Genomic DNA, 20,300 nt, shown 5'->3' with positions numbered 1-20,300 from the left:
TACTAAGAAATATTGCTATGAAACATTGTTTTACGATAAATATTTCAAATAGTTTCCGCAAATTTGCTCTGACCACAATATTTAATAAAATTTCAAGATAACTAAATATATCTGATTCATTTTCATTTTTTATGGAGTTTTCTTCTAATTCCGACCCTTTATAACATTATGTTTGGTAACATCTCTGGTTTACCGGAAGTGCTTTGTTTTTCTATATATATATTGTTATATATATATATGAAGGTTGTTTTGTTTTATTTTATATATGTTGTTTTGTTTTATATATGAAGGTTGCTTTGTTTTATTCAAAATGAAGAATAAAACAAAGAAAAATTATAGACAAATGAAAAAAAAGGGGGGGGGAANATGTAGCGTTAAACGTTTAACGCAACCTTGTTGGAAGTCGCATAAGAAGTATCACTTCAATAATTTTGAATGTTAAATAAAATAATATGTACAGCAAAAACAACAGTACGTTTATTAAGAGATTAGTGACAAGTTAACAGTTAATTTTTTTTGTCTTTTTTTTTTGCTATTTATTAATTATAGCTTGTCTTTTACAGTTATTAAATGTTTTTTTTTACATTAATTGTTATTTTTTGTGATTGCTTGTTAACTTGTGTTTTTTTTGTTGTTGTTCCTAATTATTAACTTTCAGCTTTTTTGTTAGTTATCCTTTGTTAATTTGCTTTATAACTATTAATTGCATAGTTTACTTTAATGGTTAGTTATTATTTTCATTTTATAAATTAATATTTAGATTGCTTAATTTTTTTAATTAATAATTTCAATAGTCATTAAATTTTCAACTTGTTTTAATATTTTCATAATAATAGTCAGAGATATTTACGCCATTAATGAGTGGAAAATTATTAAAAGTATTCACATAATATTATATATAAATGCTTTAATTTGAAGCTTACTCGTAATTAAAAATGCATTATAATATTTACTATATCATTTCTAAAATTTTTGGAGGCCCACTTTAAGAATTTGGCGGCAAACGAAAGTGCCGTGGCACAGTGGTTTTGAATCACTGTTTCAATCTATCTGCAACTCTATTAACAGAAAATTATTATATTTCCAACATTAAAAAATAATTCAACATTATTTATAAAGCTTAAATACTCAGTTTTTCCCGAACATTGTTTAAAATATCAAAATTCATTGTTTAAAATATTTAAGTCAAAATTCCCAACAAAAGCATTTACGAAAATTCACAACGAATGTTGTTTCGTAAGAAGAAATAGGTAAACAACAAATAATTATTAATTAAAAATAGCTAATAATTAAAATCCCATATATAACTACCATGCGCTGCCATTAATCAATACTAAGAAATACTGTTATGAAACATTGTTTTACTATAAATATTTGAAACAGTTTCTGCAAATTTACTCGGACCACAATATTTAATAAAATTTCAAGATCTAAAATATATCTGACTAAATATATCTAAATATATCTGATTTATTTTTTATGGAGTTTTCTTCAAATTCCGAACCTTTCTAACATTATGTTTGGTAACATCTTTGGTTTACCGAAGTGCTTTGTTTTTTTTTTTGTTGTCTTTTTTATATACATTTCCACAGAATTGTTTTAAAATCTTATCCGATAATTCTATTTATAGTTCCGCCATCTTGGGTCCATATGCCACGTGACGTCGATGCTTTGATTGGAGACTCTGTTTCTTTGGATTGTATTGGTCAGGGCACTCCAAAACCTGTAACTACTTGGTTCAAGAAACAAGGTTCTTTCATAATTGTTTTATTTATTCGTATTTATTTGCAAGTACTTTTTATAAATCATTCTAGCAATTCATTTAATGATAAATGAATCGTTACTTTCCGAGTAAAATTTATTTGAATTATCCGTATGGCAAAAAAATTACAAATTAAAATAATTTTTAAAAATGTAGTACAGGAATATATTTAACTGAAATGACTATAAGTAACTGGATTTTGAATAAAAATTAATTTATTGTAAATCGAATAAAAATAGATTATGTAAGACTATATTTTTTAAAGTTTTATTTATTTTTTAATTAAAATTTTTTTTAAATCTAATGAACCTTTATTATTTTATTACAATTAATCCTAATTATTTGTAGTGTTTTTTTTTTAAATTTGTAAGTACTTCTATGTAATTTAATGATTTTAAATTGTATCTTAAAAAACCGATTTCTTGTAATTTTTATTTCTTTCATATTTCAAACAAACTAATTCTGATCACTTTTCAAGAGTGAAAAATTATTTATACAAGCGTTTATTTGAAGAAATTTTCCGAAAAAAGACATGTGTGATATACTCCAAATTTTATTTATCAGGTGATAACGGAGATTTTTTGATCACATCGAACCACTTCAAATTTTCACCCAATGGAAGTTTGATATTGATTTCAATTCAAAAGTCCGATGAGGGTGTCTACAAGTGTAACATCTCAAATGGTATAGGATCTTCATTGTTGAAGACAATTGTAGTTAAAGTTATTGGTATGTAGTTCTAGAAATTCTTCCTCAACCGTTTTGATTATTTCTTCACATTAATAAATGATTTATAACTTGGTTGTAATGTAAAAACTTAAGCGAAGTTTTGTGACATTTATTGTGAAAGAAATGTGTTCCTTAAATTGTACTAACAATGCACCAGAATTATGTACAAAATTTGTACTAACAGTGTATCTAGAAATGCTGCAAAACAGATTTTATAAATAGGTAAAAATTATAGTATATATATTTAAGAAATTCAACTATTATATATTCACAATAAATTACTCAATTAAATATATTTTTAATTTATTGAATATGCATTCAATAAATTGAAAATAATTCCGATTTATTATAAATTCCAAAAATATATGTAATACAATTTGCTATAAATTATGTAATTCAACAATTCAATTTATTATTTTTATCTATTATTCATTTTGTATCACTTAATCAATTTCATATTTTTTACCAATTATTCAATTTATCATCAAAATCTTGCTGAAACAAATGTGTAATTTATTCGACTTGACTACTATGCTATAAAGCTTTGTTTCACTGGTGTCACCGTTTATATCTATTTAACATCATAAAATCAAAATTGAGTAGGTGAAATTTCATTTTTATCCTATTTGTTTGTTTTTTATCATAATTGTTTTTTTTATCATAATTGTTGGTTAATTTAATGTTTTGTTGTAATATTTTTTTATTACAAATTCCTGTTTATTTCAAGATAGGCTTATATATGCTATGAGTCTTGATAGTGGTCAGGCAGAGTGGTTGGTGCCTTATTTGGTGACAGTCAATTTTAAACCTCCATATTGGTGACATTCATCAATGACAAATGGTCCTATTGCATAATATTTTCAGTGAGTTTTGGCACAATTGGCACAATTGTACCAAACTATTTGTAAAGAACACTTTTTAAGGATTTCATTAGTATTTTTTTTTGTAGAATGGCATAATACTTTAGTTTACTCACTCATTTACATAATAACTATTTCATACAACAAACACTATTTAAATGGCATGAAACGGAACAGCTTATTGATAAAAATATAACGAGAAGCAAGATATTTCTGTATGATTATTGACATTCGAATTGTTTTTAATGTTGTTCGAGATATTTTTGTAATTAAAAAATATTTTTGTTAAAATTATTGTATATATAGTAAAAAATAGTCGAAAAAAGTAATATCATTTGTATTGTCATTTTTACTACCGAATTTTTTTATTTTAGTTCACAAATGGAAACACTGATGGCGCTGTATGTTGTTCTTTAATGATAATGTACGCCATTGGATTGCATGCTAAGCTTATGCACTATTCAATCGCTTTTTATCTAACGCGTTTTCAACATCGACTAATCCTTCTGTAACTAATCTTTCTTCATAAATCATCATTGAATTTTAAAAAAGAAATGATTAGTTTTGGAGTTACGCTATCGGACTGCATATCATTTTGTGTCATGGTTTTGTTTGCGAATACCATGATGTCTGTTCAGAGAGCTAATTCAAGTAAGTATAAGTTTTACTCTATTCTAAACTGATATTTCATATTAAACATTTAATTTTTCAACTAATATTGTACGATAATTGATTCTTATTATTTATTTATTTTTACACCTATTTACTTTTACAATTCTTTTAAAATTAATTTACTTGTGTTTTGACGGTTTAAAACTAAATATAAATACTAACTAAGTATAGTAAGCATTCTTTTTACTCTATTTTTAAATAATATTTCACATCAGCAATTTAATTTTCATCCAAGTTTTTACTTAACTTGTCTCTTCTTATTCATTTGGTTTTATATTTATTTACTTCTATAATTCTTTTAAACTTAATTTTTTTCTGTATTGATGATTTTAAACTAAATGCGATTGCTGTAAGATGACTATAAAATTTTTGACACTTTTCAAATCACGTTCTTTACATTCTGTATCATGCACATTCTTTAATTCGTTTCAGTCAGTTTTAATACCCAGTCAGTAACAGAAGAAGTTTTAAATACAGAAGATATTTTTAGAATAATAAGAAAAATTTAATATATGAAATATTTTTTAAATACAGAAAATATTTTTTAACTGACGAAAATATTTTTCACTTTAAACTGCTTAAATAAAAACTTTATATTAGTAAATTTCAACTTTTAGTAGTTTTAAAATTGACAAAACTTTAAATAAGTTTTTTACAACCAAAATAAATTCAAACGTTTTAGAAGTTCACTTTTATTTGTTGTATTTTAGACTACATTTAAAATGATTATTTTATTTATTAATAATGTCAAATATAATAGGGAATATACACCAGATACTTTGATCAGTTATGTGTATAATCTTACTTAATAATTACTTTGAAATAAAAATAATTATTACCAATATTCAATTGGATCTAATTCACAGAATTAAAATAATGATTTGTTTTGAATTCTGCCAAATAATGTTCAATTTCAGTGAATTGTTATTCATTGCTTATTTAACAATTTATTGAGAAAATCTATTTAAAATGTAATAAATTTAATTTCAATTAACATAAGTGAAGTAATATAATTTTTATTTTACATTAACAGGTGCAAATTCCTTGAAGATTCAACCCTTCATTTTTCCATTGGAATCATCCATAATCGGTGAAAGGGTTACTGCAGTTTGCGCATCATCGTCTGGAGAAAAAATGAACTTCAAGTGGTTAAAAAATGGCACACCTCTGATTAAGGAACGAAATGTCGATATAAGAACCTATCCCGATATATCCAATCTTGTCATAGGTCCCCTCACTGAAGAAGATTCTGGAAACTACACTTGCATCGTCACCGCACGAGGAATGACCGCTAGCCATACAGCAACCTTAAAAGTCTTGGGTAAATATTCTTAAAATTAAACTATTACTTTAATCTTAACTTAAAATTATCACATTTATTGATATATTATTAGATAATTAAATATTAATTGATGACAAAATTTCTTGTTTTTTCATATTAAATTCAGGTCAGGGGTCTGTCCAGACATTTTGTGAAAGGTCCGTCTTTGTAAAATTGTGAAAAAATGACTCGTTATGTGTGATTATAAAATAAACGTTAAATCACGTTCTTTCAACCAGAGTCCAGCTTTTGTGAATTTTATGCAAATAGGGTCCTGTTATTGCAAAAAAAAAACATTTTTAAGGAGTTTTTAAATTGTAAAGCGATGCAAGATTATGCTCAACACTGTAAAATTATAATTAAAAAAATTAAATTTTCGAAAATAGACAGCCATTGCTGCTACTCAATGAGAGATGCAACATACAAATATTTGGTATTTAGTCTATACTGCTAAATGCAGAATATTCATTTCGGACAAATAAAGGAAGAAGCGTCTGCCGAAGACAAAATTTAGTTCGTTTGCAGCTGCCTTTCTTTCCTCCCCTTCCTGGGAAGGGTTTATTCGAAAAACAAAACAATAATGAGGATAAATAAACTTGTGAAGGGTCCGATTAAAAGAAAAATCATTTTGTGAAGGGTCCGTTTTTATGAAAAGATATTTTGTGAAGGGTCCGTTAACGGACTCAAATTTCTTTTAAACAGACCCCTGCAGGTAGATCAATTTATATTGTCTCTTAAATATAACGAGATTGCTTCCTGTGTATTTTAAGTAAATTTAGAATTTTAATTCTACAAATATCCATTGGAAAAATCAGAGCCAAATAAACGAAATATAATTCACGACGGAGTATTTTGTACTGGACACTATTTCAATACCAAAATGTATCGTATTTTGTAAGTGACAGATTACATTTTTTTTTAAAAAAATGTTACCTTTATTAATGTTTTATTTTATGTAATCTTGAAATAATTAAACTTTTATGAGATTTAAGTGAAAAATTTTCATTTTAAAGAGATACATCGATTTTTCACTATCTTTTTTAAATAAAAGATACTTGACAATTAATAATCTCTGTGCCCATTATCCCTTAAAAATTAAATACTGGAATAATTAATTAATATATTTATCCTGTTTATTATTTCGTTTTTCACTATTTTTAAAAAAAAAGATACTTGGAGTTAAATAACCTCTGTGTCCATTATTTCTTAAAAATTAAATAGTGGAATAATTAATTAATATATTTATCTTGTTTCTTATTTCGTGTTTCACTATTTTTTCAAAAAAAGATACTCGGCGATTGATAATCTCTGTGACCACTATCCCTTAAAAGTTAAATAGTGGAAAAATTAATTAATATATTTATCTTGTTTCTTATTTCGTGCTTCACTATTCTTTCAAAAAAAAAGATACTTGGAGATTGATAATCTCTGTGACCACTATCCCTTAAAAGTTAAATAGTGGAATATTTAATTAATATATTTATCTTGTTTGTTATTTCGTGTTTCAATATTTTTTTTAAAAAAGGTACTTGGTGGTTGATAATCTCTGTGACCACTATCCCTTAAAAGTTAAATAGTGGAATAATTAATTAATATATTTATCTTGTTTCTTATTTCGTGTTTCACTATTTTTTCAAAAAAAAGGTATTTGGTGATTGATAATCTCTGTGACCACTATCCCTTAAAAATTAAATAGTGGAATAATTAATTAATCTATTTATCTTGTTTGTCATTTCGTTTCACATAGTGTACGCATAAACTGCATACTTAGTAGTCTCTTTTTTTCATTCTCTGTGATGTGTAGTTCCGCCGTTCTGGGTCCATGTGCCACGTGACGTCGATAGTCTGAGTGGAGATTCAGTGTCCTTGGATTGTGTCGGTCAAGGTATTCCAAAACCCATGACGACCTGGTATAGAAAACAAGGTATTTCATACATTTATTTTCATAATTATTACATATTGCATATTGTGTACCGCATTGATTGTCTCTAATATGCATTTTCAAAATCCTTGAGAACAGAAAATACTTGTAAATATGATATCTGAGGTTAGGTACATTTATATGATATACCTTCGAGACTGAAAACTGTCTGAGATCTTTACTTTATTAATTTGTAAATTTTACTTTCAGCGGCATTGCTCTGGTGTGTTTATTTCGGTTTAGTACACCTAGCAAATTTACTATACCTAGATCCCACTTTTCAGACTATTGTTCTCGCCAATCTGAAATTATAGAGTAATTGAGGAATTTAGTAGACACGCTGCATATCGAGATTCCCTTAATTCCTATAAAAGGGTTGAGATTCCTTTAAAACTGGTTTCATATTGTGATATAAACCTCATGTTCTCTGAAAATACCCATATATGACTAGAAATATTTAGAATATATTCAAAAAATCTTATTTAGTCCAGAACATGCAGAAAAAGAGGAGGCTTTTAAAGCTGATTTCATATTAAAACATGGATATCATATTCTCTGAAAATATCCATATATGACTAAAAATACCTAAAGAATATTTTTAAAATAGTTTTAATTTGTTTAAAATGCTTTGAAAAAAAAATTCTTTAAAACGGGATTCATGCCAAAATGTGCCCATCATATTCATTAAAAATACCCATATATACCCCTATAGAAATATGTAAAGAATATTTTTAAAATAAACTCTTGTTTTGTGCTAAATTCCAAACTTTACTGTTATATCAAATAGCATTAGAACGGAAACTGCAGAATTTTAAATATTGTTTTGAGAAGCAATATTCTTAAATATTTATATATATNTTAATAAGGTATTCCCTTTATCTGCATATAAAATAAAACACCATCCAAATCTAGTTTTTATTTTTGTGAACTATAGAGCAACGAAAAATTTCTGCTAAGTATCAAGTTACATAAGAGAGTATCAAATATGTAAGCAGTAATAGGGTGTGATCTTATTTCGGATTTACATTATGAAAGAAATGTGAGGTTGTAACTTACCTTTCTCAGTTAAGGTAATAAATCAACTTTGAAAGGTGGAGTTTTTTTTTAATAAGGTATTCCCTTTATCTGCATATAAAATAAAACACCATCCAAATCTAGTTTTTATTTTTGTGAACTATAGAGCAACGAAAAATTTCTGCTAAGTATCAAGTTACATAAGAGAGTATCAAATATGTAAGCAGTAATAGGGTGTGATCTTATTTCGGATTTACATTATGAAAGAAATGTGAGGTTGTAACTTACCTTTCTCAGTTAAGGTAATAAATCAACTTTGAAAGGTGGAGTTTTTTTTTAATAAGGTATTCCCTTTATCTGCATATAAAATAAAACACCATCCAAATCTAGTTTTTATTTTTGTGAACTATAGAGCAACGAAAAATTTCTGCTAAGTATCAAGTTACATAAGAGAGTATCAAATATGTAAGCAGTAATAGGGTGTGATCTTATTTCGGATTTACATTATGAAAGAAATGTGAGGTTGTAACTTACCTTTCTCAGTTAAGGTAATAAATCAACTTTGAAAGGTGGAGTTTTTTTTTAATAAGGTATTCCCTTTATCTGCATATAAAATAAAACACCATCCAAATCTAGTTTTTATTTTTGTGAACTATAGAGCAACGAAAAATTTCTGCTAAGTATCAAGTTACATAAGAGAGTATCAAATATGTAAGCAGTAATAGGGTGTGATCTTATTTCGGATTTACATTATGAAAGAAATGTGAGGTTGTAACTTACCTTTCTCAGTTAAGGTAATAAATCAACTTTGAAAGGTGGAGTTTTTTTTTAATAAGGTATTCCCTTTATCTGCATATAAAATAAAACACCATCCAAATCTAGTTTTTATTTTTGTGAACTATAGAGCAACGAAAAATTTCTGCTAAGTATCAAGTTACATAAGAGAGTATCAAATATGTAAGCAGTAATAGGGTGTGATCTTATTTCGGATTTACATTATGAAAGAAATGTGAGGTTGTAACTTACCTTTCTCAGTTAAGGTAATAAATCAACTTTGAAAGGTGGAGTTTTTTTTTAATAAGGTATTCCCTTTATCTGCATATAAAATAAAACACCATCCAAATCTAGTTTTTATTTTTGTGAACTATAGAGCAACGAAAAATTTCTGCTAAGTATCAAGTTACATAAGAGAGTATCAAATATGTAAGCAGTAATAGGGTGTGATCTTATTTCGGATTTACATTATGAAAGAAATGTGAGGTTGTAACTTACCTTTCTCAGTTAAGGTAATAAATCAACTTTGAAAGGTGGAGTTTTTTTTTAATAAGGTATTCCCTTTATCTGCATATAAAATAAAACACCATCCAAATCTAGTTTTTATTTTTGTGAACTATAGAGCAACGAAAAATTTCTGCTAAGTATCAAGTTACATAAGAGAGTATCAAATATGTAAGCAGTAATAGGGTGTGATCTTATTTCGGATTTACATTATGAAAGAAATGTGAGGTTGTAACTTACCTTTCTCAGTTAAGGTAATAAATCAACTTTGAAAGGTGGAGTTTTTTTTTAATAAGGTATTCCCTTTATCTGCATATAAAATAAAACACCATCCAAATCTAGTTTTTATTTTTGTGAACTATAGAGCAACGAAAAATTTCTGCTAAGTATCAAGTTACATAAGAGAGTATCAAATATGTAAGCAGTAATAGGGTGTGATCTTATTTCGGATTTACATTATGAAAGAAATGTGAGGTTGTAACTTACCTTTCTCAGTTAAGGTAATAAATCAACTTTGAAAGGTGGAGTTTTTTTTTAATAAGGTATTCCCTTTATCTGCATATAAAATAAAACACCATCCAAATCTAGTTTTTATTTTTGTGAACTATAGAGCAACGAAAAATTTCTGCTAAGTATCAAGTTACATAAGAGAGTATCAAATATGTAAGCAGTAATAGGGTGTGATCTTATTTCGGATTTACATTATGAAAGAAATGTGAGGTTGTAACTTACCTTTCTCAGTTAAGGTAATAAATCAACTTTGAAAGGTGGAGTTTTTTTTTAATAAGGTATTCCCTTTATCTGCATATAAAATAAAACACCATCCAAATCTAGTTTTTATTTTTGTGAACTATAGAGCAACGAAAAATTTCTGCTAAGTATCAAGTTACATAAGAGAGTATCAAATATGTAAGCAGTAATAGGGTGTGATCTTATTTCGGATTTACATTATGAAAGAAATGTGAGGTTGTAACTTACCTTTCTCAGTTAAGGTAATAAATCAACTTTGAAAGGTGGAGTTTTTTTTTAATAAGGTATTCCCTTTATCTGCATATAAAATAAAACACCATCCAAATCTAGTTTTTATTTTTGTGAACTATAGAGCAACGAAAAATTTCTGCTAAGTATCAAGTTACATAAGAGAGTATCAAATATGTAAGCAGTAATAGGGTGTGATCTTATTTCGGATTTACATTATGAAAGAAATGTGAGGTTGTAACTTAACTATCTCAGATAAAGTGATTAATCAGCTTCAAAAGGCTATGTTTTTTTTAAAAATAAGGTATTTTCTTCCTCTGCATATAAAATAAAACACCATCAAAATCTTTTTTTAATTTTTGTGTACTATTTTTTTCTCCAATGCCCACCTGTGTTAACATCCGTCAATTCAGGTTGTTGTTGTTGTTAATTTACGTCGCACTAGAGCTGCACAATGGGCTATTGGCGACGGTCTGGGAAACATCCCTGTGGATGATCCGAAGACATGCCATCACAATTTTGATCCTCTGCGGAGGGGATGGCACCCCCGCTTCGGTAGCCCGACGAGTACTTCCGAGTACCGACGAGAAGTCGAGCACTTTACGGTAGCACAGTTTAACGAGGACCCATACCGCGCACCCTCGGTCCCTACGCAGACTGATCCAAGTGGTCACCCACCCACACACTGACCGTAGCCAGTGATGCTTGACTTCGGTGATCTGCTGGGAACCGTGTCTTAATGATCAGTCCACTGCGGGACCCGTCAATTCAGGCATTCACAGGGCAGATTTTTTTTCAGGGACACCCTATTAGGTGGGCCAACGTTGCTCCCACAGTAAGGACAGATAGTACAGAGAAGGAAAGAACATCCATGCCTTGCCCGGGATTCGAACCCAGAGCCTTTCTGATGTAAGGGCAGTTCCCTAACCCCTACACAGGCCGGTCGGCATTTTTTTGTGTACTATATAACAACGAAAAATTTCTATAAGCGATCAAGTTACATAATGTTATCTTCATTTTATGCGAACAACAATTAAAATCCAATTCCTATATGTTTTGTAGATGCGTCTTACATTATTTTTCTACTTGTAATGTTTAGTTTACCCCGAGAATTATGGAAGAAAATTTTATTCTAAAATATCCAGTTATTGATCAGAACTGCACCGCTTAAAATATATTATTTATCTACCAATATTGAACATTATAACTCAATATATTGTCTGAATATTATGTATTGTTTAATATATAATATTTAAATCTTTCTCGTGCCTCGTTAGAATTCATCAAAACTATGATATATTTGACTGTATTTATATGTATTGAAATGTAGAATGCAATATTAACCATTAATTTGCTGACATCAAAATTCTTTTTAAACTGTATTCTTTATTTTAAATATATGTTTGTTTGTTTTATTATCAGCCGGTTGTGATTATGTTCTCAGCGAAAATATTTAAGAATTACTTGGTTATATTTATAATTGTACTTAAGAAATTGATTATTATATTTAATAATGGATATGCAAATAAATAGCTACTTAGTTTATTTTCTTTGTAGAATGAAATATGTAGAATGATAGTTTTTCTTTATAAAATTTCCGCAACAGATATTTATTCTTATCTACTACTTTCTCATGTTAGAATCTCTGTATCAGTACTGGACATCAAATTTATAAATTTATAAATACGTACGAACTTTCGTGCCATTTTAAAGCACAATAAGTTTTGTTTTCCACCCTGCTATGATAATGTGCTGTTTTTTAACATGTCTTGTAGCATAACTTTATTATTTAAAAAGTAATACAATTACCTGAAATAATTTTTATTTTATAACCGTTGTTGAACAGCAGACCCAATTTTTTGGGTTTACGACTACTAATGTTCAACTCCGTAGCCTTGTCATTTTGAACCTAATCCGGAAGACATGGGAACTCCTGGATCAAGTTTTGGGAAAAATTTGCCTTCGTGGAGGACTTTTCTTTTTATAAAACACATTTGCGTTACACGGTGAGGAAAACAACGAAAACATTTCACAGATAGCCTGGCAGCAAGGGGACTCCCACCCATGATCTGTCTACCACTGAGGATATTTCACGCTATCACTGTGGTCGGTGCGAGCCGGATGCAGAACTCATATCGACCAGCCATCTCTGGGATTCGAACTAGGTTCACCTTATGGGAAGGCGAACGCTCTATCCCCTGACCCACCACGGCTCTACTATTTTCCAATGTTAGAATCCGTCCTCTTCCGTATCAGCAAATTTACAAATTTCTAAATGCGTGCAATTTTAATGCACAATAAGTTTTGTTTTCTTCACTACAATTACTTGTTGTATTTTAACACGTCTTGTAGCAAGACTTGAAAAGTCATACAGTTACTTGAACTAATTTTTAAAGATGAGGAGAAAAAGCAAATGAAATGTGAATAATTTGAACAATATACTGAATAACTTTGCTTATATAGTGATACTGATGTTTTGTGCCTTAAATCTTTTTTTAAGAAGTTAACAATCCAAGTTAACAACCCATGTTAACATTAACAAAGATAACAACCTATGTCTATACTTAGGTATAATTATTTTGCTGGATGATTTGATAATCTATAGTTCTATATATTAAATCCACATCATAAAATTTTTTTTTTTTAAAAATTACGTCATCAATACTCAAAAAGTTACAATTTGTTCTCAGTATGAAATTGCTGAAGAAGTAAGTTACAATATTGATGAATTTTTTTTTAAATAAGTCGAATTGTTGCACTGTTTACTGGAAAAATTTTCCTTATTTTTTCATCTAAATTTTCGAGTATAAAGTGTTGTTTATAAATTAATTATGTTTACATTTTCGACTGAAAACGTTTCTGCAAATATCATTTAATAAAATTCTTGTATGCTTCTTAACATGTATTTCTAAAAAAAATATTCTTTGATAACTGTATTAATCTTTATAACAATACCGATGATTTGATATGCATACATGTATATTTACATATATGCGAATGTGGGTTCATTTGAATACAAATTTTAACAACACTGCATACATATAAATATTATATAATAATACATATATGTATGTATATGTAATATATATATATATGCTGTATAATATAAATGTATTAGCCAAGAGCAAATTATAATCTACTTATGAAACAAAAAACGCGTCCGCTGTAAGTTATTATAAACATGACAAAAACTGTATTTAGTTAACAAATTGAAAGAGTGATGGCGCTGTTGGCAAATTTACGCTTTCTTAGTGCGAATAGTACGCCATTCGGTCACAAAAAAACTGAATTTGTTTCTTTATGCATTTATTGCTTCTGATTTCAGTGAATCTATACAAAGGATTGATCTACCTTTTCTTACAAGAAATGTATTCCTTGCAAATAATAACAAATTCATCAAGATGGATTTTCTTTTATTTTGTCATTTTGACGGTTTTGCTATCTCTACAAATTAGTGAGTCTGGTAAGTGTTACCTTTTCTTATTTCAAAATGTTTACTTTTTTACTCTCCCTAATTAAATTTTTAATACGATGGTTTCTTTATTACTGTGCTATATACTAACTAATATGTTTAAATGTCATCTGATTCTTGAATATAATCATGAATGTATGGAATATTGAATGCATATAAACATCGAATTAGGTATTTCTATATTAATCTTATGTTTCTTGCATGTTACACATTACTCTAATATTTTCATGAAATATTAAAATTATTTCATGTTGTAGTTTTACTTTTTTATCAATCCGTGTTCATTAATGTTTTTTTCTCTCTCATTTTTTTGCCTTTGAAATTAATGAAACTAATTTGTACAAACTCATTCATAGTTTTTCTCCTTCAAATCAATACCCCTAGTATTTTAATACATTTACATTAAAATATGAATGAAATGTATTTTTTATTTAAATATTTTAGGATCATTCATTCAACAAAAATATTTATAACTTAATGTCTTTTTTTAATATTTGTCTTTTTTAAAGAAACATAACTAATTGTAAACGAGGAACGTTTTTCAAATTGCAGTGAATTTATTTTTAAAATTTTAATCATATTATGCAACTTATTATATTTCAAATATAATCATTTTTATAATTAATGATTTTTATGTAAACGCTTTCCATTTGCATATAAGTTAATCTTGTGTAGTAAATATTGGCGCAGTATGTCCTTCTGTGGACTTTGTGCCATTAAACCCTACATTCAACTCAACTGTGTAGTAAATATATATAAAAAAATCTTTATTTTGTTATAATTATTTCAATAGAATTAGTATGTAAATGTGATAAAAAATTATACTTATACATATTATTTTAGTTCTTTTGTTTTCAGCTCTTTGATACTTATACATATTACTTTACTTCTTTAGTTCATTGAAACATATTATTTTAGTTCTTTTTCATAAGCAAATGCTTCTTTTTAACTCCGCCCATATACAGCTGGAAACTCACTAAGGATTCAACCTTTTACATTTCCGTCTGAATCATCCGTTATTGGCAAGAGGACCATTGCTGCTTGCACACCTTTATCTGGCGAAAAAATGGATTTCAGGTGGTTAAAAAATGGTAAAACATTGACTAAAGGACGAAACATTGACATCAGATCCTTTCCAGACCTATCCAATCTTGTTATAGATCCACTCACTGAAGAAGATTCAGGAAATTACACTTGCATCGTCAATGCACGTGGGACAACAGCGAGCTACACTGCAACACTCGAAGTATTAGGTGAGCTCATATAATTTTGACACATTTAAGCCTTTGCGAACGCTTCGTGTATAATTAGATAAAGTTTTTCTAGAGTTGAAATATAATTCTTCTGATTCTTCCTTATGAAATATATTTCTTATATAATCAACATAATTCAAATCATTCTTAAACACTTTAATAAACCGGTGAGCATACTGGACGGTTATAAGAAAATTGTTTTCATTAGTTTAATTCATCAACAATATTGTTCAGTGGGTTAGGTTGTAAAAACTATCATATCATGAATAGTGACAAATTCATCATTTAAAATTTTTTTTTAAACTAGTTTTGAAATGAGGAACCTATATACACAGTCATTATCTCCTAACATTAAAATCAATTTAAACAACACGAAGGAATTTATGTTTGCGGATTTTTTATCAGAAAATAAACTTGTTATCAATTTTGAAAACTGCATGCAATTTCGATGTATGTCAGTGCCAATTTTAAATTCAGAAAATTCATAAGCTTAAAATGTTAAGAGATGATAGCCCTATACCTGCACCAGTTGATCACGTGATCAATTTAATAGGAAAAAACATTACCGTTTTTCCTGATTAAATCAAATCTTTAAATAATCCAATTATGTTAATGAAAGTCAATCAAAAATATGTTCCGTAAATGCTTCTGTTGATCTTAGAAGTATATTTTTTAAAAAAGAAAATCATTTAACTTTATTTACGCTTTTCAATTTTAAAATATTATTTCTAAAAATACACTTTTCAAATCACATTTTGCTACGTATTAAAAATTAACGCTGCGTACTAAACCTAAACATATTATCAGTTTTAGAACTACGTAACAAACAGTAGCGTTTTTAAAACCTCATATTCAGCCTTTGTAAGTATTGTCAAATATATTATATTTAAAGCTATCTATATTTATAATAAAACGGTATTTCGTTCTCAATATCATTTATATCCCAAGAAGATGTTGGAACAAAAGTCAAAGTCTCATACTTTAAATACTTTCTAAAATTTTTTTTTAATAAATATTAAACTTTATATTATATATTTCAAATTATATTATATTATAAAGTTAAGTAAGCTTTATATTATATATTTCTGAAACTCACTTAACTAGTTTTATCATAATTTTATATTTTTATTTAATTCCTTATCTATAGTACCTCCATCCTGGATTCACGTACCACGTGACGTCGATGCACTGAGTGGAGATACTCTCTCTTTAGATTGTATGGGTCAAGGTACCCCAAAACCTTTCACAACCTGGTACAAGAAACAAGGTTCATATTTTTTTTAAATTTTTTTCAAACTTGTTTTTTTATTTATTCTTTACTTTATTTTTTAATAAAATATTCTTTTTACCTAGTCATCCATAATGATAAATTTCTTCATACCTTCTTCCAAGAGTAAATAAAAATTTATGACTGCAAATTAACATTTACAATCCCTAGCCAAATTATTCAACACACTGTAAGATTCTATGTAAAATCTTAATTATCAGGTGATATTCTATACAATTTTAGAGTTTTTACGTGGCTGAAACCGATTTGCATTTGTTTATGTTCCTGTATCAGTGGGTTAACATTGTAATGCAATACGTTAAAAATAAATACAAATGGGAAGAATATTAAAAATCTCCTGCATAAAAACCCATATATATGTTTAAACATAAAAGTATTGCCTATAAATTCGTGCAAAACATACAATTATTAAAAGACTAACAGTGCGTCTAATCATTTGGTCTGATTATTATACTATACTAATATAGTACCTGATATAATAAATATACTGTAGTCTACGTAATTATCTCGACTCGTCGTCTTAAACCTACAATCAGTAAAATAATAAAGCATCATAACTATGCTTTGATTGTCCTTGAAAACATACAGCAACTTGATGCGAATGAATGAATTAAAATAAAATGAACATTTCAAAATAAATATCATAAATGTGTTACAGTTATACGTATTTAACTGGTGGGCTGTTATTCTTAAAACACACGTAGATTGTAGAACTTAGTTAAAGAACATGTTAAGGAAAATTTCATTCTCGGGTAAAAAAAAAAAACTTTTTTGTGCTTGGCTTTAAGTATAAGATTGTTAGAAGATGAAATTAATTATTAATAATGAAACTGAGCTTTTTCTTCATTGATAACTATGCGGATTTTAATTCTTAAAGTCCCTTAAAGAAGACCCATACTTCCCAAAATGTTGGGAGAAATAAAGAACAGTGTCTCGTTTAATCAGTATTTTTTGTCGATCATTTTTTAAATAAAAGAGAAGGATTAACTCTGATTTTTTTTTTCAAATTTCAAGTATCTATAATAGGCTTTTGGGAGTCGCAGTTAAGAATATCTGAGAGAGCAAGAAATTGTAAAAATGGACGTTTCGCTAAATATATTGTCAAAAATCAAAATCTTCGTATAAGAAACATTAGAATTTTTTTTGAATAAGAAGAACATATTCTTATAAACCAGGGGTTTCCAACTGGCGGCCCGGGGGCCGCATTCGGCCCACGGAGCCTTTTTTGTGACCCGCGAACTAAAACACATTAGTTGTCATTTTTTGTGGACAATTTTCGTAAAAAAATCTATATGGGCTTAAAATACTTTTCTCGATAATAAAAACCTAATTTCTTCGTTTCTGTGAAATTGAACATACCAACGATGCAAAAAAAATTTATTTCTCAGGTTTTGCATCCAAGAAAATATTTATTCAAATACAGAAATAATTGTGTATGTTTGTCTTTTTTTATTTAATTTTTTTTGTTTTTTGTGAATATAATTTAGCATGTGTGTATCAGAAATTTTCTCGAAGAAATTCTCCGATTTAACTTTTTGAAACCATTCATTTACACACACATTTGTAAATTTTAAATTTAAATATCTATTCTCTGGTGGTTGCAGCAGACAAACCTCAATTTTCTCATTGAACATTTTGTATGGCTCTGTGTAAGTAAAAAAGATTAATTCTAATTTAAAGATTAGTCCTTAAAAAAGATTAATCCTTTTTTAAAGATTAATATCTAAACAGTTAGATATCTGTTGCACATTAATTGCTTAATACATAGGTGCACATTAAAGTTATTGTAGCCCGAATTTTTATTATTTATTTAATATTTTTAAAAATATTATTAATAACAATTAAATATTTTTAAAAATCTACTTCTTATTTTAATTTGTAATTCAATACTTTTGTTTTGTACAACTTGGTAAAAATCTGAAAGTAATATTTAATCTTCCTTCCAACATAAAAGAGTCCTACATAAAATTTTGACAAAGTTGCGGCCCGCCATTTGATTTGTGTTTTTAATTGTGGCCTCATGTTCGAAGTTGGAAACCCCCCTGTTATAAACTATGTACGAAATATAGGAACCAAGAGAGCACAAAAAACGATTATAAAGAGACCTTCCCTTTCTTCTCATAGATTGCATAAGATTAAATTTATTTGAATGAAAGTTGAAAACTGTGAATTAATATTCTGGAAATTTAGATATATCTATTTACTTATCGATAATTTATTTTATGAATAATTAAATTTTTATAGTTCAAGTGGTAACACATACACAATATATATTTATTACTAGGTGACCATGCTGAATTTGCACCCATAACTCCTTCAAATCATTTAAATCTGGCATCAAATGGGAGTCTTCTTTTGAAAGTGGATAAATCGGACGAAGGTTTATACAAATGCAATGTATCCAATAATATAGGATCTCCTCTTTTAAAGACTGTTGTTCTTAAAGTTATTGGTATGTAAGTTATTGGTTGTATAAACGATCATATAAAGTCATTGGTATGCAAGTTAATGCTTGCATAAACGATCGTATAAAGTTATTGGTATGTAAGTTATTGGTTGTATAAACGATTGTATAAAGTTATTGGTATGTAAGTTATTGGTTGTATAAACGATCGTATAAAGTTATTGGTATGTAAGTTATTGGTTGTATAAACGATCATATAGAGTTATTGGTATGTAAGTTATTAGTCGTATAAACGATCATATAGAGTTATTGGTATGTAAGTTATTGGTTGCATAAACGATCATATAAAGTTATTGGTATGTAAGTTATTGGTTGTATAAACGATCATATAAAGTTATTGGTATGTAAGTTATTGATTGTATAAACGATCATATAAAGTTATTGGTTGTATAAACGATCATATAAAGTCTTGGTATGTAAGTTATTGGTTGCATAAACGATCATATAAAGCTATTGGTATGAACGATCACTTGATTTTTTTTTCTAAACATTTCAAAAAGTGTATTTAGTCATTGCATATTTTAATGAACTGGTCTCTCTCTTACTTGTATAACATGCATTGTGAAAGAAATGTGAATTATTCGAACTGTTGATAAGAATTGGAAATGCTTTATTGTTTGTTTATTTTTATTGTTGCATCATTTATTGTATGAAAGTTGGCACACCACCAAAAATTATGCTGTGTATAAATACAACTATGCTTGTATAAATACAAGGTCAAGAAAACTGAGATGGTCACGGTAAGTCTTGACCCTCAATGGGCAGTCACGCCATTGAGTTTAGTTTAGTATAAAAATACAATTTTGAAAATACAATGCTGATGTACTGTGATGCCAAAATTGTTTAATATGTTTTTAGCTTTTTATTTTGCAAGAAGTAGATAGGTAGGTACCTTTATTCACGTCTGACTAGAGCAGCACAAGGGGCGACGGTCTGAGAAGCATCCCTGAGGATGATCCGAAGACTTATCATCACAAATTTGATCCTTTGCAGAGGGGGATGACTCCTCTGGTTTGGTAGCCCGACGACCTGCACGCGAAGTCGAACACGTCGCGGTAGAACAGTTTAACAAGGACAGATACCGCGCACCCTTGGTCCCTACGCAGGCTGATCAAAATGGTCGACCAACCGCTTACTGACTGCAGCCAGTGATGCTTGACTTCGGTGTTCAACAGGGAATCGTTTCTTTATGATCAGTCCACTGCTGGACTTCTAAGAAGTAATTTCCTTGTTTTAAAGTTTAAGAATGATTTGCCTAAAACTTAAGTTCGCGAAATTTGCTTTCCTA

At 28.2% G+C, this 20,300-nt stretch overlaps 1 protein-coding gene across 1 annotated transcript in view; it reads left to right on the top strand.

Annotated features, from left to right (window-relative positions):
* Window positions 1-20,300, top strand: part of LOC107452020 (cell adhesion molecule Dscam1-like) — a 140,555-nt gene that overhangs the window by 3,009 nt on the left and 117,246 nt on the right. Inside the window, exons 3-8 of the mRNA XM_071180863.1 lie at window positions 1,631-1,750; window positions 2,327-2,491; window positions 13,828-13,998; window positions 14,973-15,260; window positions 16,408-16,527; window positions 18,833-19,000. Of these exons, the coding sequence (XP_071036964.1) occupies window positions 1,631-1,750; window positions 2,327-2,491; window positions 13,828-13,998; window positions 14,973-15,260; window positions 16,408-16,527; window positions 18,833-19,000 (1,032 nt within the window). The remainder of the gene's footprint in view (window positions 1-1,630; window positions 1,751-2,326; window positions 2,492-13,827; window positions 13,999-14,972; window positions 15,261-16,407; window positions 16,528-18,832; window positions 19,001-20,300) is intronic.

Source organism: Parasteatoda tepidariorum, chromosome 5 (assembly GCF_043381705.1).
Source record: "Parasteatoda tepidariorum isolate YZ-2023 chromosome 5, CAS_Ptep_4.0, whole genome shotgun sequence".
In the NCBI taxonomy this organism is placed as follows: Eukaryota; Metazoa; Arthropoda; class Arachnida; order Araneae; family Theridiidae; genus Parasteatoda; species Parasteatoda tepidariorum.
Note: the sequence above shows the minus strand (reverse complement) of the source record. Positions and strands in the feature narration are given on the sequence as shown.